The sequence below is a fragment of the Lichenostomus cassidix genome, chromosome 1Aa (genome assembly GCF_008360975.1).
Source record: "Lichenostomus cassidix isolate B80296 chromosome 1Aa, HeHo_3.0, whole genome shotgun sequence".
In the NCBI taxonomy this organism is placed as follows: Eukaryota; Metazoa; Chordata; class Aves; order Passeriformes; family Meliphagidae; genus Lichenostomus; species Lichenostomus cassidix.
The window spans coordinates 2106685-2131040 of record NC_139480.1 but is presented as its reverse complement, the minus strand read 5'-3'; the positions used below and the strand labels follow the sequence as shown (position 1 = coordinate 2131040).

The 24356-nt window shown below is 44.0% G+C and overlaps 1 protein-coding gene across 1 annotated transcript in view; it reads right to left on the bottom strand.

Annotated features, from left to right (window-relative positions):
* CHCHD3 (coiled-coil-helix-coiled-coil-helix domain containing 3) overlaps positions 1-15821 on the bottom strand; it is a 124737-nt gene extending 108916 nt beyond the window's left edge. The window contains exons 1-2 of the mRNA XM_085081972.1: positions 15660-15821; positions 13179-13248 (exon numbers count right to left, since the gene is read on the bottom strand). Coding sequence (XP_084938098.1) covers positions 13179-13248; positions 15660-15740 — 151 coding nt within the window. The 5' untranslated portion in view covers positions 15741-15821. The remainder of the gene's footprint in view (positions 1-13178; positions 13249-15659) is intronic.
* Between the last annotated feature and the right edge of the window lie 8535 nt (positions 15822-24356).

Here is a 24356-nt window from a genome sequence, read left to right as displayed (position 1 = left end):
GACCCCTCTGGAGTGAGGAAACCCACCAAGCTCCTGCCAGGATGAGGGGATGATGGGCAGAGCAAGCAGGGCTGCACAGGGACAAGGATGTTGGGCCATTTTGGTGGCCTAAAAGTGACAGCAACCTGACAGCTCTTATTGGTCCACTTATTCTTTAAGAAAAGTTTGAAAGACAATTTTCTTTCTAATATTGAATTTAAACATCTGAAGGACTTCTCACTTCCCAACAGCTCTTGAGGTTTTAAACACATAAAATGTGCTCTGCCTTGGAATTCCTAAGGCCTCACATGAGCAGGATGGGAGCAAAGCTTCCCATGATGACAATTCCTGAGAAACCATCAGCAATTTCATCCCCCAGCTCTATGACAGATCGCTACAGAAAGATTTTTACAACTCTTGCAGTATTTAACTCCAATTCCTCAGCCTTTGCTGAACACAAGATCCAAATCCACACCTTTTTCCTCCCTAAAGCAGCTGCTTCACGGAAAAGAAACAATCAGCAGGATGGCAGGATTACACCCCGAGCTGTAAACAACACACCTCAGGGGAAGCAGACACCTGCAGCCTCAGAAATGTTAGCCTGAGAAATCAGGAACGTGATGTGGACAAATTATTCAAATAACTTCCAGCCTGCAGAGCTGGGAATCTGCCCATTAGGCCTGCATTTGCAAAAAAACAACAAACCATTAATGCAAACAGCATTTATTAGCAGGCACCTTCAGTAAATTCTCTTGAAAGGGCAGGTGCATTAAGCTATTAATGAAGAGACACTTTGGTTTGGTACAATCAAATGCCTTTTAGGAAATACTTAGCTAAGTAATATTCACATAATGAATTTTAAAAAAAAAACCAAACCACAAAACAACAAAAAAATCCCCCAAATTCTGTTTTTCTGTTTTTCCTTCTAGCTAAGCTTGGCTATTTAAAAGAAAAATTCTGTCCAGTGAACATGATACTGGAAGGTTGCTCCAAGATCTTCACAAAATCTTCTCCTCTCCAGGCTGAACTTTTCTCAGCCTTTTCAGCAAAGGTGCTCCACAATCTTCATTAAATTCATTATTGATAAATTCGTGGCTTCCTCTGGATTTACTCCAACATGAGTAGGAAGCAGGTTGAAGGGAAAAGAGGTTGTAAAAATTGAAAGATTATGAAATGTTAGTAAAAAATTCTGCACCTCCACACTTCCTCCAGCACGGTGTTTAATCTGCTTTTCCCATCCCAGTTCAAGGCAGGATAAGCTTTGCTAAAATCTATTTCAGTTCCACCAAAATTCGTGGATTTAACCCAACAATCACCTGATGTGTTTAAATCAGGTGGGAAGACAATGACACCATGAAATCTACTCTGCTTTCCTTAATTATTACTTCTCAACAAGCCCTGGATGTGTTGGGAACAACACAGGAGAGGAAAGAAGAAAATGTTGGAACTCTTAGTGATCACTATTGCTGGAAGAGAATTATTTTTAAAATTTAGTGAGTTTCAAAGACTGCTGTACCTGATCTTTAACCTTATAAATACCCCAAATTAGCCTTGAATTCAATGAAAAAAATAAAATGATCCCTTCAGTCCACCAGCACTACAAAAAAACCCTAAAAGCATGAAAAAAATAAGTTATGAGCTTTAAAACTCAGCATTTAAACTGTTGGGGGTTTCCTTAAATATTATTACTATTTTTAAAGAGCATTCTAAAGAATAAACTCCACTTTCAGACTCATACAAATTTAACTACCAACACACCCAGCAACTTTTCCACTGAAATTCCCAATTCCAGGCACTTCCTCCCATCATGAATTCAGTGCAAACACAAAGCTCCTCTCCAAGGACAGGAATTTGTATTAACTGTTAAATATTGGTAATGTGCAGGGATATTTCAGACGAGCTCATAGGATAATTAAATACAAAAAAACAATGCAATTAAGTGTGCATAATTTAAAAATATTTAATATTTTACTTTCCAAAGGCGCTCTTGCATACATTACCCTCTCTATTTTCCAATGTAAATGGGAGTTTCAATCAATTTATAATAATTTCAATTAGAAACAAGACACTGCGTGGTCTAGAAGTAACAAAAAGTTAGTTCTTGTTCTGTTTGGAACATTCTCCTTTCAATATTCTATTAATATTGGTACAAAGGAAATCACAGTGGATTTATGAGGAGGATGGAGAAAACAGGATTAGGAGGTTTTCCCCTGTGGTTGTTGGAATCAGGTTGTACCTGCCTGTGCTAACAGCTCTGTTTGAGAAAAATAATTCATTTCTGAGATGCACACGACCAAAAATATGTGGGTTTGACATCATTTTGGTGTTTTGGAACATCCTGATTTAAATTTGATAAATGTGTGGCAAACAGGGGGATATTGTTCAAGAGAAGAAACATGAAATATGTTCAATATAACTCAAAATACGTGAATCAAAATGCCATAAAATCAGGCATTTCCCACCCATAAGTGCCCTGAGTTTAAAAAAAAAAAAACAGTTAACAAAAATTCCCCTAATTTTTAGTTTCTGCAGGAACTCCTGCTGTGTGGATAAACGACTACGTGGAGTTTTAATGTTACTTTTTCAATTGTTCTCAATGCCCCTGGAAGGGAGGGAGTTATTGCAACCAAACCTTGTTAATAATCCATCCTCCTCCCCCAACCTCTGTAATAAAAGTGTGGAGATAATAACTTCTTTCAGCAGCTATTTAGCCATAAGACATTTTGCCCTCCTGTTCATTTGAAATAATTAATAAAAATAATGGAACAGAAGTATCACACACCTTTCAAAGACTACCTTAGATTGAATACAGCAGTGGAAAAAAAAAAAAATTCCCATTTCAGCTGTTTTAGTAATCCCCACTCCACACACACACTGGAAAGCTTTTCTTGTGCACCACAATGGATGAAAGCATCAGGATTCCATAATTCAGCATTCAGAAGAAATAATCACATTGTAAGCAACGATAAGAAGGATTTGATGATTCTGCTTTCAAGAGGATTAAGCATGTGGTGTCCTTTCAGGACAATTTAAGTTGTCCAGTTCCTGATCTTTATGGTTCAGAAGTTGATTGTAAAGCTATTTTATCTGAGAGTGGCAGGGAAATTTACTGGTGTCCTTTTCATCTTCTTGGACAAAATTCTGTTCTGAATTCTTTCACACGGATTTCAACAAACTCCTTCTCCCGCTGCAGAGGAGAGTGAAATAATTATGTATTTTTACACACAGCTGCTAAGTAAAAAAAGGGTTTATTAACTAAAACATCTCTCAGAAGTCACCACTAATGGCAAAGAATTGCCAACCACCACTCCTGCTCAGTCCAGCACTCCCAAATGGCCTCCCTGCACTGCCAGGGCTCCAAAAATAGCCAATTTTGATGTTCAGTTCATCTACCACCATCATCTCTAAGGAGGAACCTCCAGCTGTGACAGTGCACTATCAGTGGCACTGAAAAGTCAATTTTACCCAATTACAGCTCTGGATTGGAGCCACTTTGGGCAGGAGTGAGGAGATCACAAAGCTGCTCATCACTCAGGCACAAAGGTATTTTTATACCTTTCCCTGGGCAGCAATCCAGGCTCCAGGCAGGGAATTTTACTGTCAAATGTCCACATTGCAGCTCTTTGTGGGGCAAGGCAAACCTGCTTTTCACATCAGCACACCCCAAACCTGCACCTTGCTCATCTGCAATTAACGGCTTTAATTAAAGCCACTCGTTAAGTGCCACGTCCAGTTGGTTTTTGATGTCACAGCCCAAATGTGTGTGACATGAATTCTTTATTTTAGGTGGTGACATTGGCACAGAGATCCCTGGAAGGGTCCAAGACCAGGCTTGGAGCAGCCTGGGATAGCTGAAGTTGTCCCTGCCCATGACAAAATCATCTTTAAGGTCTCTTCCCACCCAAACCAGCCTGTAATTCTATGATCTTAAAGGGCTTTTCCAACCTAAATGAGTGAAGAAACCCAGCAAGGAGGAATAATGCAGAATTTTGAAAGCACCAATGAGGTGGAAAGGAAGCAGGTGGGATTCAGAGAGGTAAATCTGCAATTAAACCAGGAAAAGGCAACGATGGATCTATGGATCCACTATGGATCTTCCCATCTGTCCTGAACACATCCAAGGAAATTTCTATGAATTCCACAAAAATCTGCAACAGTGCCATTGACACCAATCCATTGGCAAGATTTCCAAAAATGTGTAAAAAAATTAATTATCCTTGAGAAATCTACCTCTGACTCTGTGGCTAAAATTGGTTAATAACTTTAAAAGCTATTCTAGGAAAGAAGGGAGAGAAAAACACAAGAGTCCATAATCCTGTGAAAAAACCAAGCAGTGGAAGTGTCCTTGCAGGTGAAGGTTAATGAAAGAAAAAAGGGTTTCACCCCAAGATAACACTCATCAATACCTCTGCTGATCCCATTAAACAGATTTCTCAGTGGCTGGAGCTGCATGGAAACACAAATCAGGATATCAAACTCCTACACTGTACATTTAAAGCCATTTAACACCTGAGTATTAAATTATCAAGGGATTAAAAAAATTTCCCAGTAGAAGCTGAATATTGAGGAATAATATGAAAGCATCACAATCTCCACATCAAGTGCTAATTTCATTTATTGATGCCATGAGCACTGCAAAGCTGCCCAAGGTCTGAAAGCAATCACTTCATCTCCAATTGGCTCCAAAGGAAGCAGCAGTGATAAAAAAGTGGATTTTTAGCAGCTGCTGTGATGTTCTCAGATCTCATCTCCCCTTCATCCAGTCAGGTTGTAACAAGAGGTTTACTACAAAACATCCATCAGGGCAGAGAAAACTGAAATAATTGCAGAAGTTGTTTATAGAATTTGTTTATTCAGCTCCAGGAGAAACTACAGCATGTTCAGTGTTGTAATTGCTGACGGGAAAAGGGATGAGGGAGAGAATTTAAACATTTTTACAAACTCCTGGATATGGGAATCACTCGGAAAAGGAAGCACAGGAGAATTTTTAAGTGTTTCCTGATGCCTTGAGGAGAACATTTCCAGGATCTGATGCTCCATAGAGCAGTTTGTTTATTTTGGAGAATAATCTGGGAGTGAATTAAGTGGAAAAAACCACTTATTTCATGGAATATGAACAACAGGACCCAAGAAAATAGCCAAAAATGGCCAATATTCACATTTCAAATATGTGCATCCCGTAAGTAACTCCTTGCACAGGCACAAGGATTTATTTCTCTTACACACATTTGGATGCTTTTTCTCCAACTCCAGCAAACCCAGCTTTTTTTATTTATTTATCAGCACACAGCTCCAGTATTGTCAACTTTGAAATGTGTGTTTTCAGCCCAATATTCAGACCTGCATTGCTGCTTTTAATAATAACTGAGATCAGGCTGTAAACAATATGCAACTATGATGTTTATGGCTATTTTCATTATTCAGAAATAGCATAAAAATAAAGGATAATGCTGAAATGCATAAAACTCTCACAACAACATTAATCCAACACCTGCATTTTTAATGATTTGCAATGAGATCTGCTAATAAAAAATCACTTGTACAAATAGTTACTACAACTGGTGGCTTTTTAGTGCCACAAGGTGAGAGAGGAAAGGAAAAGGGGAAAAGGGGAAAAGGGGAAAAGGGGAAAAGGGGAAAAAAAGGGGAAAAGGGGAAAAGGGGAAAAAAAGGGGAAAAGGGGAAAAGGGGAAAGGAAAAGGGAAGGGAAAGGGAAAGGAAAGGGGAAAAGGGGAAAAGGAAAGGGGGAAAGGAAAGGGGAAAGGAAAGGGAAAAGGAAAGGGGAAAGGAAAGGAAAAGGAAAGGGGAAAAGGAAAGGGAAAAGGAAAGGGAAAAGGAAAGGGAAAAGGAAAGGGAAAAGGAAAGGGAAAAGGAAAGGGAAAAGGAAAGGGAAAAGGAAAGGGAAAAGGAAAGGAAAGGAAAGGAAAGGAAAGGGGAAGGGAAGGGAAAAAGGAAAGGGGAAAAGGAAAGGGGAAAAGGAAAGGGGAAAAGGAAAAGGAAAAGGAAAGGGAAAAGGAAAGGGGAAAAGGAAAGGGGAAAAGTAAAGGGGAAAAGGAAAGGGGAAAAGGAAAGGGGAAAAGGAAAGGGGAAAAGGAAAGGGGAAAAGGAAAGGGGAAAAGGAAAGGGGAAAAGGAAAGGGGAAAAGGAAAGGGGAAAAGGAAAGGGGAAAAGGAAAGGGGAAAAGGAAAGGGGAAAAGGAAAGGGGGAAAAGGAAAAAAACAAAAAATGAATCATCTTGGATGAACCACTCAACTCCTACAGTACAAAGTTGCAGAGATTAAGGAGAAGCAGAACCTTTCTGGGAAGAACCATCTCTCCCACCCCCAGCCTAAAAGAGCAGCTTAGATTAAATGTTTGGTTTTTAGGTGATTAACGTGAGGTGAAATCAAACCTGCTTAATGAAGCTAAAAATGAGGATCTTATTGATAAATTGGCTCTGTGAAGCAAGGGGAAGAAATGTCCTTTGCCAACTTTTTATAAATATCGATTTCAACCAACAGCTAGGAATATCTCAACCCAAATTTTCAGCCTGCTGTTGCCCAAAACTTTAATATGACATCACTGAAAGTCAGGCAGATCAGAACACAACCAAACCAGGATGGGAGCAAAAAAATAGTGACAATAAAAATGTATCCAATTCCCCCGAGGCTGAGGGAAAGGATTTTTAAGTGCTACCTGTGTTTAACTCAAAAACAACTCCCAAAGCTTTCGAGCAGCAGCACCAACAAAACACTTAACCTGCCGCAGCTGCCAAGGGATGAAGAGCTTTAGCAACACTTTGCTGCAGCCTGAAGATGAAAAGAATAAAACAAAGCTTTGCTTTTCATCTTAACGCGATTAAATTGTACATTTAAAGTGGTTTTTTTATACCACACCGAGGAGCCTCTCGCTGGTAAATAAATTGGGGATGGGAAGGGAAGTAGCAATTTGTTGTTAAAAGCAAAAGGTTTTATTACTTGGAGGTCTCCTTGTGCTGCTGAAGTCGTGTTACACCTAACAAGTGTTATTTTTCAATAATAGAGAGGGGAAAAATTGCACTTAAACTGCTCTATTCCTTCAGTCAGTGAAAGATAAATTTGGCTAAGAATATCTGTTGCACTATAAAACCAGAGAGGATTCTGCACAGCAAAATCACAATTTCCTTGCTTGGTGCTATCAAGAGTGATGAAATCAAACAGCTCTAATTTAGTCGTGGGGTTTAGCTTATTAAAATTGTCAATATTTTTTTATTTTGTTGTTTAAGATTAAAAAAAAAATCATTCAAAGTGCCCCAAATGACTTTTATTCCAACAATCCCTTAAATTACAAAGCTCCTTATCTGAGCCAACTATCTGCACTTTCTGACCTGTAATCCCAGGAAGGTCTCTGAAGGACAAAGGAGGAGGAGGACAGAAAACAGACAATTCTGCAAGATGGGAGATTGCTAACAAAGACCATGGCAAATGTACCCCAAATTATCATTTTCTCCCATCAAATTCTGATTTTTAATGGATTAAGTAACCCAGATTAAGAACAACTGAAAGGAAAAAAAGAAAATATGTTGGTAGATAGGTTTTTTAATTAATTTTAACACAGAATAAAAGCCCAAAACTCAAAAACCCCCACAGAGTCTTCCCACAAGTCTGCATCAGAAACAGTGACTAAACTCTGGCTGCATTTCCAGTAAGCTCAGCCTAAGGCTGACCTCAAAGTCCTAAACTCTGCCAGGATTTAACTACCAAACAATTTACTCAGAACTGGTAAAAAGCAATGACACCACTAGTGTCCTTCAAACTCATGATTTCCTGATTTACAAAGAGCTCCATGAACTGTGCCCAGCTTTTTTCCCCAGGTTGATTTTTCCTCCTGAATTGAGTTCCTAGCAATTAATTCAAGAATCACACACCAGCCACCAACAGCTGTTTTCCCAAAATTCTTTTCCTGCTAAGCACTGGGAGATGATGCTTTAACATGCACAGACCTTGTGCTCCCACATCAAAAGGAGATTTTTAACTTTTAACTCACAAGCCATGGCTAAGCAAACACTTTGGGTGTGTTTGTTCAACAGCAGCAATTTTGTTATTTAGTTCAATAACAAAAATCCCTTGATTTGGGTGCTGCACAACTCTTCCAAAAGATGTGGAGAGCCAACATCAGCACTCAGCAAACCCTAATAGAGCACAGGCAGCCTAAAGCAGAATAGCATGAAATTTAATTTTCCCAAATCCACCAGAGACCAAACAAAAATAAAAAAAAAAAAAAGCACGTGGAATGGAGTACATAAAAATTACCTGTTTGTAGGAATAAATGGAAACAAAAAGGGACATTTCTAAATGAAGGCTCCTTGAAAAATAAATCCTGCCTCTCTGCAAGAAGCCACACACAGAGAATTGTTTGGAAAAGGCAGAATAGAGGAAGGTGACTGTCACTGCAGTGAATGTGCCTGAGATTTATTTCTTTCCACACTTGGGGACAGCACCTGACTGTCCTCCTTTAAATTTCACTTGGAATTTTATTTAATTTTTTTATTTAAAGAACAAAATCAAAAATTAACTAAAAATCCAGTGCTCCTCCTTTAAGTTTCACTTGGAATATCCCAACTTCTCCATCAGTTGTAAAAGGAAAAACCCTTGAATCAATCAGTGTCCCCCTGATATCTGAAAATATTCATGGGGTATGTTGGGTTTTGCCCTTGTGCCCCAGGTAGAGGAAAAAACCAAAACCACAGCTCAGTGCCACAGACTGAAAAACTGAATTCCTCCATTTGCAGAACCCTTGGAAACGTCAGCATTCATTTCTTTGGTTCCCTTTACACCACTGAACAACAACAAATAAAGCAGCAGAGCAAGCTGAAGTGAAAGGAATCACTCACTGCAATTCCAGCCTTAAACATTCCAACACCTGAGCCACTTTTCCCAAGGTTGAGATGGATTATTGAATTCCAAGGAAAGAAACAGAAGGAGAAAAATAAGGAAGAGAGAAATCTCAGTTACACTGAGCCTGGATGTCAACTGTCACACAGGATAACAACAGTTATTATATAACAGCTTATAATTTAACAATTATAGGTTAAAAACATCACATTTGCAGGAGATATTCCAACACCTTTCATTCCTTTCATTCCTGCTCTGCCTTTAGTTTCAAATGCCTGTCCATGGGATGTCTCAGCACCCAAAAAACAACTAAACCAGGCAGCCCAGAGGTGCAGAGCTGCTGAAATCCCAACCACAGTGCTGCAGTGGAGAATCAAAATGCTGCTTTGGACTTAAGACAAACACCAGAGAGTAACCCAGCTTTTCATTCATACCTTGCAGGTTGAAAATCCAGCAGGTTCTGGGTGTTCATGGAATGGTTTGGGTTGGAAAGGAGCTTAAAGGTCCTCCAGGGCCACCTCTGTCCCAGCAGGGACATCTCCCACTGTCCCAGGCTGCTCCAAGCTCTGTCCAGCCTGGCCTTGGACATTCCCCTCCCACAATTAGGGATCTTTTCCATATTCAACTACCATGATTTGCCAGTTTTCTCACAGGAATTTCAGTCCCATTTGACAAGGACTTCCCCAGCCACCTGAAAGCATCCCCAGAACATCCAGCACTTCACCCAGAAAGCAACAACTTTAATTTCTGCAGCATTTTCTCCAATTCCCTGCATAATTCCATTTTCCCTCTTCTCCTGCAATCCACTGACAGGAATGTCAAGCTCCACTAAAGATTTGCTGTTGCACTGACAGCACTGAACCTTTGGCACCTTTAGCAGGTTGGTGACTTACAACACATTTCACCTTTGGAGAATAAAATATTTCCATCAATGCCTTTAACCCGAAGGATATCAAAGGTGCAAAGAAAAGTTATCTCCAAGAAACTCTGTGACAACAAAGCAGCAATGAATTATTATTAATAATATTAATTTATAACATGAAAATCATGGCTTTCCAGTGGTCCACAACCAGTTCAGTGTTGCCTGAAGGTCCTGCTTGATTTATTTCAGAAGTTTCCGGTGTTAGCTAAATTTAAAATTCTTTAGAAATACTGCAGGTGGAGGAGGGCAAATAAATACAAATAAACACAATGAAATGCAAAAGCCAAGTTCTTCTGGCTCCTGCTGCAGGAAGGAAGGTGGCAAATCCACGTCAGGAATCAACCCAGGCACTGCCAAACCTCTGCTTTTTTCCTGTTCTAAAAATGAGAGAAGTTCTACCAAATACCATCACAAACGGCAGTTTATTTCATCTCTCACTTCGTGCAGAGAAAAAGTGCTGTTGGAACAAAAAAGTTGGGTGGAAGCAATTAATACATTAAAGGGCAAAGAACTGACAGGGTTTGTTTGCAGAGGATTCTTGCTTAACTGGCAGAAATTCAACTAAACTCTGTAAACTTAAAAAAAAAAAACAAAACCAAAAAACTGAAAGCACAAAGTAATTCTCAGAAGCAACAGTGCAGAGCCTCCCACAACATTTCTCCTGAGACATTCCAGTTTTAATTCAGTTTTTCATGCAGCATCCAGCTATCCATAACTAGTAATACCATCAGGACGTGCCGCAACTCTTCAAATAAATTAGATTTTGAAAAATTGTCCTAAAAAGAAACAAAGAAGGAGGGCAATGATTGTGGTGCTGAAGTCCTCAGCCACATTCCCTTGGGCTGCACATCCCAAAAATTCAGTCCAGGACGTCACTGTGGCCAATTTGTCTCTCCAATTAGAACCCAACATTTGAAATTCTCATTCCTCAACATCCCAATAATACCTTTCCATGTTTCTGACTGGCACAGAGTTGCCAAAACTCCACCCAGAACCTGACAGCAGCACCAAAAAAAGGCAGAAATCCACAAAAATTATTCCATGAAATCCACAAAAAAGGGTAGAAATCCACAAAAATTGTTCCATGAAAACAGCTCCTGAGGAGGAACCAGCAGGGCTCATTTTACTAAATACCTACACAATATTTTATGACAAAGGCTGATTTTTTCTCATGAAGACATGATAATAAACACAGTTTTTTAAAAAAGGAGAAAAACCCTCTGTGCCCTTAATAGAATCTGTTTCTAGAAAAAGGAAAAAATAGCTGTCTGAGATGCTGGGACTTTTAATAATTTAAGCATTTCTTCTGGGTTTTTTTTTTTTTTCCCCCTAATAAACTATTAGTTTTTCCAATATCCACTAAGCTAAAATGAATTAAACCATTCCCTTTGTCTGCTGTGACTGAAGCTTTAGGTATAATATACACACAGAGGGAAAAAAAAAAAAAAAAACATTCTTTGTCTGACCAAATTACTTTCCATCAATATTGCTTTAGGAATTACAGCCAGCCTTGGAAGATTTTACACTTGTTAAATATTTTAGTGCATTTAATATTGCTCAGGAGTCAGCAAGTGAGCCAAGCAAGCTGGGATGCTTTGAGACATTGTCTTTAGCTGTCAGCTTTCAGTGTAAGTGGATGTAATTTCATTTTCTGACCCCCAAATTGAAGTCAATAAATTCATCATTATTGGCAAGCAACAAGACACACATTCTTTCATGTAACCTAATCCATTATTCCTCCACCAAAAGCTATCAAAGGCTTGACTTGAAGAGAGGGTTGGGTTTCATAGCTCTAATGTTTCTCCCTCCAGACAGGTTTGTTTTTTTTATTTCTGTAAAGTGTTATTTGTCTAGGATACATAAGCACTTCACTGAAATCCCAAGTTCTTAAAGCAAAAATACTCTTTGGGTTTTCCAAGCTTGAGAAGGTCAAGCAATTCATGGAATTGTGGAATGGTTTGGGTTGGAAGGGATATTAAAGGGTTTTTAATTCTACTCCAGCCATGGACAGGGACAACTTCCACTGTCCCAGGTTGCTCCAAACCCTGTCCAACCTGGCCTTGGACATTCCAGGGATCTAGGAAGTGTCAGGGACATGATGAGAAGGCTACTATTTAAAAAAAAATTAATTTTATTTAAATTATTTTTTTAAATTAAAACCCAAGATTCCCTGTTTATGATTCTGTCCAAGGCAGGGGGTTGGGATGAAAAGATCTTTAAAATCCTTTCCAACCCAAACCACTCTGTTATTATGGGATACAGACAACTCCAATTAAGCAACAGGAAACCAACTTTTTGCTCCAGAAGACAGAAAGATGCCAAATTCTGTTTACTCAGACTTTGCTGCAAGGCTGCCACAGGACTTGTGTTGAATCAGGGCTGAGTTTGCTGGGATTTCCTCTAATTATCAAGGCAAAAGCTCCTTGGGGAATTCTGCTCTCATGGATATTTCTGGAGCACTGAGAAATTTGAACTTTGCAGGTTTCAGAGAGTCCAAAATCAGCTGCTCTGATCTCTGCCATTGCTCCTCACTCCTGCAGCTGCTGCCTTGTGCTCAAGGATTTGAAATTAGAGCAGAGCATTCCTGGCATGAGGTTTGATGGATTTGAACAGCCCTCAGTAAGGAATAGAAGAAGTTAAGAACTGTGTGAGTTGTGTGTCACTTATTTCCACCATTCCAGCATATTCTCATTTTAATGTTTGCTTAAGTGTCTTTCAGCAGACTAAAAGTCTGTGTTGATTAAATAATCAAGGATTTTCATTTCAGAACTCAAGACACACTGGGATATTTGTTTGCTCTGGGGTGTTCAGGGTTTTTTTAAGTCTTTAACAATGGATAAAGTCACCTGCTCTGATCTCTGCCACTGCTCCTCACTCCTGCAGCTGCTGTGTTGTGCTCAAGGATTTGAAATTAGAGCAGAGCATTCCTGGAAGGAGGTTTGATGGATTTGAACAGCCCTCAGTAAGGAAATAGAAGAAGTTCAGAAAGCCATCAATCTGTGTGAGTTGTGTGTCACTTACTTCCACCATTCCAGGTTAGGAAAACAGAATATTCTACTTTTAATGATTGCTTAAGTGTCTTTCAGCAGAACTTAACCAGACTAAAAGTCTGTGTTGATTAAATAACCAAGAATTTTCATTTCAGAACTCAAGACATATTGGGATATTTGCTTGTTCTGGGGTGTTCAGGGTTTTTTTAAGTCTTTAGCAACGGATAACAGTGTGGAAAGCCAAGTTGAATTTGTGTTTTATACCTGAACGTCAGCCAGAAGAAAACAAAGAGGAATTTAACTCCCCTCAAAGCTGCAAGCTAATGTCAAAAAAACCATCTCTGTCAAAGGGCAATGAGTTCATTAAAACCCTCTGAAGGGCACATCTGATCTCTTTCTCCACGTGAAAAGCAGAAAGCAGGAGCAAAGCTGTACCTGATCCTCGGTGTTGTCTGCCAGAGGGTGAGGAAGGTTCCTTCATCCGGTCGATGAGGCTGTCGGATAACTGCCAAACACAACACAGAGTCACACCTGAGCTCCTTCCTTAGCCCCTTTGCCCCTCCAAATGAAATAAAATTTCATAAAAACAGAGCCCAGAGCCTCTCTGTGAAGCTGCTGAAATTCAGTTCCCAACACAAAATAAATTTCTCTTGATTTGTGAGGTGAGTGCTTCAAACAATTAAATAGAACATGATGGTTTTGGCTCTCACAGAGGATTCAGGGAAGAGTGAAGGAAATAACAGCCTGGGAGGTGTTGCTGTAATTAATCAGCATTTTTGCCTTTCTCAGTGATTGAATTTGCCCTTCTCAGGTGCAGAGTGCTCATCCCAGGAAGAATTTTATGCTGGGGAAGCCCTGAAAGGAGTTGTGCAACACAAGTGGTCAGAGTGAAACACAAAGTTCATTCCAGTGTTGACAGAAGAACACAGAAAACCAAATTCTGCCCCAAACTATACAGAATCCAGCAGAGTCAGAGCAACCTCCACTTCCAGGTCTGTGGGAGCTCAGGGTTAAAATAAACAAACAAAAAAAAAACCAATTATCAACATAAAAACTTTTGGTTTCCAACTTCTGTCATCAAATCACAGGATGGTTTGGGTTGGGAGGGAGCTTAGAGAGCTTTTCATTCCAGCCCAGCCATGGCAGGGACATTTCCCACTGTCCCAGTTTGCTCCAAGCTCTGTCCAGCCTGGCCTTGGACATTTCCAGGGATGCAGGGGCAGCCACAGCTTCTCTGGGCACCCTGGGCCATGTTTTAGAGCACATGAGCTCTGCTCTATTTGGAATATATAAATTTATAATATACCCATATCACTGTCCCCTATTTAATCAAGAGCAATAAATAACCAAAAATGGAAAGCTCACTGTGCTGAAACAGACTGAACTCTCAGGGCTCCTGCTGCACCTCTCCTCCCGAAAAGCAGCAATAAAAAATAACTAATTATCACTCCTGGTATGAGCTACACGGTGTTTGCCATGGAAAAAACTCCTAAGCTGCCAGATGTCCCCAGGTTCCTTGTGTCACAAGTTTTACTCTGGGATATCACAGCCAGCAGAGGTGGCATTCCTGCCACCTGCCCCGGAACTGGATGTGGCTGTCCTGCATCCCTGGAGTGTCCCAAGCCAGGCTGGACAGGGCTTGGAGCAAACTGGGACAGTGGAAGGTGTCCCTGCCATGGCATGGTGGCACTGATGTTGTTTAATGTCCCTTCCAACCCAACCCAACCCACTCTGTGAGCGATGACAAACAGGCAGAAAGGCGCGCAGGAAGTTCGACTCTCGGCGTGCGGGGAGCAGGGATGGCACGGGGAGCAGGGAGGGCACAGGGAGCAGGGAGGGCACAGGGAGCAGGGAGGGCACGGGGAGCAGGGAGGGCACAGGGAGGGCACGGGGAGCAGGATGGCACGGGGAGCAGGGAGGGCACGGGGAGCAGGGATGGCACGGGGAGCAGGGAGGGCACGGGGAGCAGGGAGGGCACGGGGAGCAGGGAGGGCACGGGGAGCAGGGAGGGCACGGGGAGCAGGGAGGGCACGGGGAGCAGGGATGGCACAGGGAGCAGGATGGCACAGGGAGCAGGGAGGGCACAGGGAGCAGGATGGCACAGGGAGCAGGGATGGCACAGGGAGCAGGATGGCACAGGGAGCAGGGATGGCACAGGGAGCAGGATGGCACAGGGAGCAGGGAGGGCACAGGGAGCAGGATGGCACAGGGAGCAGGGATGGCACGGGGAGCAGGGAGGGCACGGGGAGCAGGGAGGGCACGGGGAGCAGGATGGCACAGGGAGCAGGGATGGCACGGGGAGCAGGGAGGGCACAGGGAGCAGGGATGGCACGGGGAGCAGGGAGGGCACGGGGAGCAGGGATGGCACGGGGAGCAGGGAGGGCACGGGGAGCAGGATGGCACAGGGAGCAGGGGCACGGGAGCAGGGGGCACGGGGAGCAGGAGGGCACGGGGAGCAGGGATGGCACGGGGAGCAGGGAGGGCACGGGGAGCAGGGAGGGCACGGGGAGCAGGGAGGGCACGGGGAGCAGGGAGGGCACGGGGAGCAGGGAGGGCACGGGGAGCAGGGAGGGCACGGGGAGCAGGGAGGGCACGGGGAGCAGGGAGGGCACGGGGAGCAGGGAGGGCACAGGGAGGAGCTGCGGCGTGTGGAGGTCAGGGAAAGACACACCGAGCTGCTGGGGTGACATATTGTCCCTAAAACGGGTCAGCAGGCTGGACACACTGCCCCACTGCGCTGCGGAGAGGCGAAATCACTGACGGAGAAGGAGAGAAGCGGGACGGGAGCAGCGACAGCGACAGGGACAGCACAAGGGACACGGGGGAGGTAGAAGGGGAGAAGCAGAGAGGGAGGCCGGGCCAGGCCAGGCCAAGCCCGCAGCGCCCCGCAGAGCCCCGGGCCGGCCCCGCGCTCACCCGCACGCCCTTGACCACGGTGATATTCTCATTCTCGTCCGCCTCGAAGGTGACGCGGCGGGTGCTGCCGGTGGCCCCCATGGCGGCCCGCCGGCACACGGACAGCCCCAAGGAGACTCGCCGAGCGCGCTGCCAGCGCGCCCCGCAGCAACGCCGCTCCTCATTGGCCCGCCGCGCGCCCCCGCTCGAAGAAAGCCGCTCCCTATTGGCTGCGCGGGCTCGTCGCCATGGAAACGGCGCAGCCCCTCCCTGCTGAGGAGCGACAGGTAGCCGGAAAGGTGCGGGAAGTTGTTCGGGGCGAACTTCACATGGGCGAGAGGACTACAAGTCCCGTGATGCTTCGCGGCGGGAGCAGCCGGGCGGTGTGTCTGTCCGCGCGGGGCACGCTGGGTAGTGTAGTCCTGTCCGTCCCTGACGGGTTGGGTTCAGCGCCTGTGAGCAGCTCCGGGTGCTGAAAATGCTCTGAGGGAGCTGGGAAAGAGCTGAGCCTGGAGCAAAGGGGATCAGGGGGACCTTGTGGCTCTGCACAGCTGTGACAGGAGGGGACAGCCGGGGGGTCAGGCTGTGCTCCAGGGAACAGGGACAGCAGGAGAGGGAACAGCCTCAGGCTGGGCAGGGGAGGAAAATGTTTGGTTATTAGTGAAAATTTCTTCGTGGAAGAGGTTTTCTAGCCCTGGTGGAAATGGAATCACCATCCCTGTTGGGATTTCAGAGCCCTGTGGATGTGGCACTTGGGGACAAGTGACCTTGGCAATGCTGGGGAATGGTTGGACTTGATGGTCTGAGATGACTTTTCCAAGCTAAACAACTCCATAATTCCACGCTGTGCTGTGAGGTGTGTTCCCCAGGGCCTGAGCTGGTGCTCATCCCCTTTTCCAAATGAAATTCCCATCAGCACAGCCCCTTAGACCACGCAATTTTCTTCCCAATACATTAATGATGTTATTAACACATATTGTCCTTTCAGCTCACTGATTGACTGCGTGTGGATCTGGCCATTCTGAGGGCTTTTGCTTTTCCCTCCCAAAGTCCCACATCTTCTGCTGGGTCAAACAATAACAAATAACAACCACTGTGACATTTGGGAAATCTTATCTTTGTTTTTCTCCCCTTCCAAATCCTTAATTTCTTGGCCCATTTGCCTCAAAGTGACCCCAAAACCTTCCCGTCCCCTTCGTCCCAAAGTGCTTTTTCACAACAATCACAGCAGCTCTTTTCCAGCCTGTGTGAGCTGAGCTGACACTTTCCATTTCTCTGCCTCCATGCAAACCCCACCACCAGCATCATCTCTCCTTGATGGATTTCCAAGCCATTTTTATTTGGATATAAACTGTCTCTCTGCCTTCCTTGGGGCTGAAGCTATTGCTGAAGCTTTGGCTGATGGCCACTTTGCTACCAAATAAAAATTGCTGGGGAGTATTTCAAGGGCGTGAAGCTGTTCTCCTGAGGGGTGTGACGTGATGTTTATGGGCTGTTTTTATAGATGTTAAACCACTTTTCCATGAGGGGGGACTGTTAAGAATTCAACACCCCTGGAAATGCGTAATTTTATTTTTTTATAAGGGAATTTTTTTTTTTTATAAGGGAATAAATGTGCATCTCTCTGTCTTCATTCTGAGCTCCTCCAGCAAACTGATGGCGTTGAGTTTTGTTTATTTTTTCCTCCTCTGGGAATGTTTTTAAAGGGTCAAACTGTGTTTATTCAGTGAGTGATGGAAGTTGTGGAAGGAAATGCTCAGCTCCAAATCAGGAGCAGCTCTCCCAATATTTTTGGCAGATTTCAGACACAGCCCTCGCCTTGCTGAACAGAAAGATTTATATTTAGGAATGAAGGTTTTAACAACAGCTCTTTCCTACCAGGGGGATTTTTTTATGATTGTGTTGTACGACTGGAAATGACAGAACATATGCAGAGATTTCTGCAGGGGGGAAATAAGGGACAAATGGGCAGAATTACATCTCAGAATGGCTTTGGGTCGTTTTGCTGGGGCTGGGAAGTTTGGTGGCTGTGGAAAGGGAGGGACTGAGGTACCCCAGAATTTATGGCTCCCCTGAAATAGGTGGAAATGAAAGACTCTCAGGGCTATCTGTATGTCAGGAGCTTCTCTCTGTGGACTGTCAGACCTGCTGGAGAGCTCTTTCAAGGGTAGTTCTAAACGGGAAAAAAAAAATTAAAAATTAATATTAGAAAAGGCTACAACCAATTTTCAGTCCAAAAATCATTAGTTAACAGCTGGCAAATAAACTCCTGTCCAGCTCACAACTCTCAGGAGCAATTTGCAAATGGAAAGGGAAGTTGTGCTGGAAAAATAATGTGAACACATAAAGAGTTTCGTAAAACTGGAACTATTTCTGTGTTCACATCAATAATGGGCTTATTTTAAGCAGAGAGGCTGTGTGGGATGTGGGGTTGTAGGAGTTCCCCTCAGTGGTTAGCAGAGTACATTTCTACTAGGGAAAAAGGCAACAAAAAAGCAGAATGGCAAATCCAAGTGTAGCAATCAATACCCAGCTATTAATTGCTTCTGATCTTGATTGATCTGAGCCCACTTTGGATGTGTGTGAGCAGAAAATCCATCTCAGCCTGAGAAACTCCAGGTGTGTCATTGGGAATGTGGAAAAACAAGCAAGAACTTCCAGTCAGAGAATCACAGAATTGTTGAATTATTTCAGTTGGAAAAGTCTTTTGAGATCATTGAATCCAACCATTCCCAGCACTGCCAAGGCCAGCACTGCCCCATGTCCCCAAGTGCCACATCCACAGGGCTCTGAAATCCCAACAGGGATGGGGACTCCACCACTGACAGGGCTGGACAGTTTTTCCATGAAGGAATTTCCCCAAAATCCACATTTTCCATTTTTCTGGCCATATTCTAAACACCTGATTCTTTGTTAAAACACAACACTCTTGTCCAAGCCTGTTTGTCCCTTGGCTGAAGATATTCCTGGTGGAATAACTGGTAGAAAACTTTATTTTGCCACTCAGCACTCAATTTTTTCTGATGTACTCAAACAGGATTGAAGGCCAGCAGTGCCAAGCATTCCCAAACAAATGGATAAATAAATGGAACACCAGGAACAACTTACTATTAAATCTCAGGCTCTTGTCTCAGGAATTTCCAAATGCCACAGAAACCCTGGATAGGTGAGGCTGGAATGGCTCATTGCAGTCCAGCTGTCAGGTTTCAGGCTGTGTGGGATTGTCCTGCTCAGTCACTGTCACACTGTCCCACCCAGTTATCCCTGGGTGGTGATCTGCTCCTTGGAATGGTCAGCCTGGAAGGGCTGGGATTGTCCCTCAGTGAGTGTTGCAGTGAAGGCTGGGAGTTCTCACAGTGTGGGAATGGCTCTTTGCTTCTGCTGGAAATGAGATTTCAGGAGGGAATCCTCTGTGGTCAGGGCATGCAGATAGTCAGGAATGGTTTGGGTTGGAAAGGAGCTTAAGGATCATCCAGTGCCACTCCTGCCATCCAGGGACACCTTCCACTGTCCCAGTTTGCTCCAAGCCCGGTCCAGCCTGGCCTTGGCCATCCCAGGGATCCAGGGGCAGCCACAGCTTCTCTGGGAATTCCATCCCAGCCAGGAATTCCTAATTCCCAAGATCCCATCCATCCCTGCCCTCTGGCACTGGGAAGCCATTCCCTGTGTCCTGTCCCTCCATGCCTTGTCCCCAGTCCCTCTGCAGCTCTCCTGGAGCTCCTTCAGGCCCTGGCAGGAGCTCTGAGCTCTCCCTGCATCCTTCCCTTCTCCAGGGCAACATTCCCAGCTCTCCCAGCCTGCCTCCAGAGCAGCTCCAGGGATTCCTCTGGAATCTCTCCAGCATCTCCAGCTCCTTGTGCAGCTCTGGTCTCACCTGAGGGACACAGGGACACAATCCTCCCCTCCCTGCTGCCCAAGGGGTTCAGGCTCCCATGGACAGGGCAGGTCCAGCTCTCACCACCAACACCCCACATCCTCCTCCCAAGGCTGCTCTCCCTCCATTCTCCCCAGCCTGGCTTTGTGTTTGGGTTGTCCTGAGCCTTGGGCAGGACATTGGCACTTCCCTGCTGTGCCAAACCCTGCTCCTGGCACTGCTCTTGGCACCATTTCCCTACCTGTCATGTTCACACTCTGATCAATGAGGAATTATTGTTTTTCTGAGGGGAAAAAAAAAAAAAAAGTGAGTTTAGTGCTTAATGTCTCACATGCAGGACCCTTGGATTTACCTGTGGACTTCAAAGTGTAATATATTAATATAATATCACATTAATCTGTGATTCTTTATGTTGATATGCTTTTATCTGACTGGTGTGGTTCCCATCAGCAGCAAGTGAGCTGTGGGATTTGCAGCCAGCCTGACTGTCATCTCCAAGACCACATTTGATTCATGGTCTCATTTCCTGTATTTTCCTCCCACTGCTCACAGCCTTATATATTTTTTTTTCCTTTTCCATGGTCCATTTATTAAATGTAGAGTTAGAAACACAATTAGAATTTACTCAAGTCTATAATGTCTGAATATTAAATCTTCGGAGCAATAAAAATTCTTTCCCAAATGTTTCTTATCTGTGTTTTCTCTTCAGCTAATGAACTCAGGCCTAATTGCTGAATGAGTGACCTGATTTGAGCCATTCCAAGCAATGACTGTGTGAATAATCCTGAAATTCCCAAGCACAGATAAAGGTCCTCTAGTCTTGTTGGAAAATATACCAGTTTAAAAATTTTGTGTAAATTTAGTCAAAGGGTTTGTTTGTCTTTACCCCAAGAAAAGGAATTTTAGGTTTCTTTCCAGGGCATTGTTCTACCAGGTGAGGTCTGGTGAACTCAGCATGTCAACAGACTAAGAGGAACCCAAAGATAAAGGTAAAAGATAAAGATAAAGATGATAAAGATATAGAAAGATAAAGTAACCCAAAGATGAAGAGCTCTCAGCAGAACATCAGCAGACATCAGTGTTTATCTACAAACATCTACCCCAGAGCACCTCCAGCAGGGGTGAAGACATCTGGTCAGGAAAGGACTGAGAGGAAAATTGGAGAATGAAAAATCTAATTAACATCAGAGGTGAGGAGATTCAGATCCAATGGGAAACTGAATACTGGGGGTTTGCTCAGCTCTGGACCAATGAACACTGACCCAATACATTTCTATGTGTTTTTACTGTATAAAATACCTGAAAAATCTAGTAAAATCATGTGTCATGGAATGATTCTCTCTGCACAGCCAGGCTGTGTGTGGATGAGATGATTTCTGTGGTACATCCTGGCCAGAACAACATCCTGGCCAGATAATAAAGTAATGCCTTGACTCTCTAACATTAAAATGTTGTTGGAGGGTTTTTATTTTCCTGCAGTTTCGGTGACAAGGTGGTCTCTGTGCCAAGCTGCAGTGAATCCAGGAGGGCAGGGCTGTGCTCCGAGCTCAGCTCCAGCTGCTCCAGCACAAAAGCAGGAGGATTTCATGTTTAACATCAATGTCAGCTGAAATGTTCCCTGACCTTCACCAAGCTCTGCCCCCTGTGGAGTTTTTCATCAGAGAACTTGGCTGGGCTGGAGCATCATGCAGGACACACGGCAGAGCCTCCTGCAGGGAGCATCAAGGACTCAGGACTTGCACTCAGAGTCTCTGGCCTCGCTGCTGGTATTGTCACGAGGCCTGGGAGCTTTCACAATTGGGAAAAAATTGCTTTCACCATCAGGGTTTTGATCATTATCTGTCCTTTCTGCTCTGTCTGAACACAGAGAGAGATTTGGAATTATCTCAGTTAATATTCACTTCTTCTTTCAGAGCATCATTAAATGCCTCCCTCCTTCCCTCAGTTTTTTTTTTTTGGGGGGGTGAATTGCAGAATTCCTCTCTGGGAGACATGATCTGATATTTCTGTTTATTTTTGTGCTTTCTCAGTGGCCAGGAAGGCCAGGCATGGTCTGCACAGGGAGAAAATGGGAAATAAGCAGTGTGGTCATGGTGAGCTCCATGGAAACGTGGATAAGTCACAGGGAGGGATTGGATGTCCATGGGGAGCTGGAGATTGCTGAGGAAATCTGCCTCAACCTCGAGGTGGTTTGGCGACCAAGAAAAAGGCACAAGAGGGAGAGAAGAGGAAGGAAAAATGAGAGGAAAAATGACTTTTCCAATGGGCAGGGTGGTATCTCCTGGAGGGAGCATGTGGAGAAAAGCTCAGAAGTCTCAGAGGATGGGGAAGCCTTTAGTGTCCCCAGTCAGACAGGAAAGGGGCTCTGAAAAAAATCAGGATACAAATATTAACAGTCTTAACCCTCCTGTAATTAAATTTTCTGTGTTTGTCTCTATTTATTAATAGGATGAGAGGATCCTTCTACTTCCACACTGCTCTTGTCCTGAATCCAATTCCCAGTCCTTCCAGCAGATGGGAGAGGAGTCATCCCATAGTGGAACATCACCTCTGCTGTTGCTAAAAAAGACCTTTTTTTCTATAATGCAGCTTGTCCAGCCTGTCCAACACATTATCCAGCATAGTATGAAATAGCTGTTAAGCAGGAAACTTAAAAATTATGTAGATGCAACTTTAAAAATGGTGTAGGATACAGGGTAAGAGTGGTGTAGGATTCATGCAAAATTATTCAGTTTTTGGTAGTTTACTGTTCAAAAGAAAAAGCAATTCTTAGCAGTCCTGGGTATTCATTCATTGAAACTCCTCCACTTCCACAGGGAAATTCAAGCCTCAGTTTTAGGGTTGATCTTTGGGGGGAAGTGAAACCTTTGGTTAAACCCAGTGGTTTAAACTTTATTAGAGGAAAACGAATCAACACCACTTCGCTCCACATTGCCTAATGCCAGAAACACTTCATTCTTCAAGAAACCTTCATTCCAAGCAGCCAAACTCCAAATGGAGAGCAGTCAGGTTGTTTCTTTACACAGTTTTCTTGGAGAGCTTTCCCCGGGGAGATGGTGGTTCTTTAATTGAAATGTGCCTGTATTTCCTTCAGCTCATTATAGGAGCTTTAAACAAGACACAGTCTGTGGGAATCAGCAGGGAAAAGTCCTCTGTTTGCCATCCAGGTTACTCCATTGGCACTGTTTGCTTTTCCAAGAGTAAATTTTCCAACAGGCTGACAGCTCCGTTGTTAAAGTGCCATAATAATTAAAGAGGAGATTAAACAATTCAGGAGAACAGTGACTAATTGAAGGGGGAGGATTTCCCTGGGAATGCAGCCTGAGTGACACCAGCAATGACTTTCTGCCCCAAAAATGTATTCCAAGGTGGATAGGAGGCCAGGGAACAACTCAGTGGTGGAAATAAAGCTTGACAGTGAGGCAGGGAGTTCGGTGCTTCTGCCTTGACTAAAAAATGACTGATGGATTATTTGATTACAGAGCTTAAACACTTCCACAAGGAGGAAATAGTGGAGCTTTGCAATCTCACTGATTGAAGTGTAACAGAGGATGGGTGTTACGGGAGGAGAAATTCATTTTATGAGACAGATCTGCAAGGATTTGGGACTAAATTCTCTTTTTTTCTGAAGGAAAAGTAAATCTTCTGTGTCCCTCCTGGGTTCCTGGAGCAGGGTGTCTCTCAGGAGTGCTGGCAAGGGAATGAAAAACTATGGCAGGAGGGCAAAGTGGATTATCTGATGATTTCTTTGGTGTTGAAAATCCTGTTCCTGTAGCTGCCGAGGATTTAATAATCATCAATTAATCTGTATATTGTGGGCATGAGGAAGATCAATACAAGGAACAGACTCTGGTACTGCTGTGAGAAGTCAGGTGTGTCCTCACATGGCATTGGGGACATCCTGTGGGGACAAGAGGGGAATTAGGAGAACTGTCCTGTGCTGTGCTGCTGTCAGACATCTCAGTCCATGCTAAGGTTGTGATTTTAGGAAGAAATTCTCTGCTGTGAAGGTGGTGACACTGGCCCAGGGTGTCCAGAGAAGCTGTGGCTGCCCCTGGATCCCTGGAATGTCCAAGGCCAGGCTGGACAGGGCTTGGAGCAACCTGGGACAGTGAAGGTGTCCCTGCCCATGGCAGGGGTGGCACTGGATGATCTTTAAGGTCCTTCCAACCTAAACCATCCTGGGATTCTGTGATTGCCAGAAATGGGAGCTGCCTGGGCCTCAGATCCCTCAAAGCTCCCTGTCACAGCAGTTTTTGTCCAGAACAATTCCTTGCACCAAGTTTGGAGCCTTCAGGGGTGAGCTGGACGGAATCTCTGCTCTGGGGCTGAGTTTGCCTCACTCTGATGGGGGGAACAGTGGCCTTTCCATGATGAGCTTAAACTGGAAAAAAGAGCATAAAAAAGGATTATGGGAATGAAAGTGAAAAGAACTTCAATAATCCTTTCCTTTGGCACAGCCTTGACAAGGACCTCTTGCCTCTGCTGGTACCTCAACACATCTAACAGACCAAAATAAGCACCTCCCTAAATTATTTTCCTGAGCAGATTCTTACTGAGATACAATAAACCAACCCAAACTGAATATTTCTGTGCACAGCAGCTGCTGTGGGCACGAAGTGGGGAAAGCTGGATCCTGCCATGTTTCTGCAGATATTTGATCCCCTTTTGGGCAAGGTTTTGATCTCTGCTGTTCCACTCCCACACCCCAGCGCTCTCAGGTTTGTGTGGGGAGCTCGCCAGCTTCTCCAGAGGTTTCTTCGGTGAAATTTGCTCTTTTCCTTCCTGGAAGAAATCATGCAGTCAACTGTGTGTGCAACAGAGGCAATCCAAGCAGAACCCCG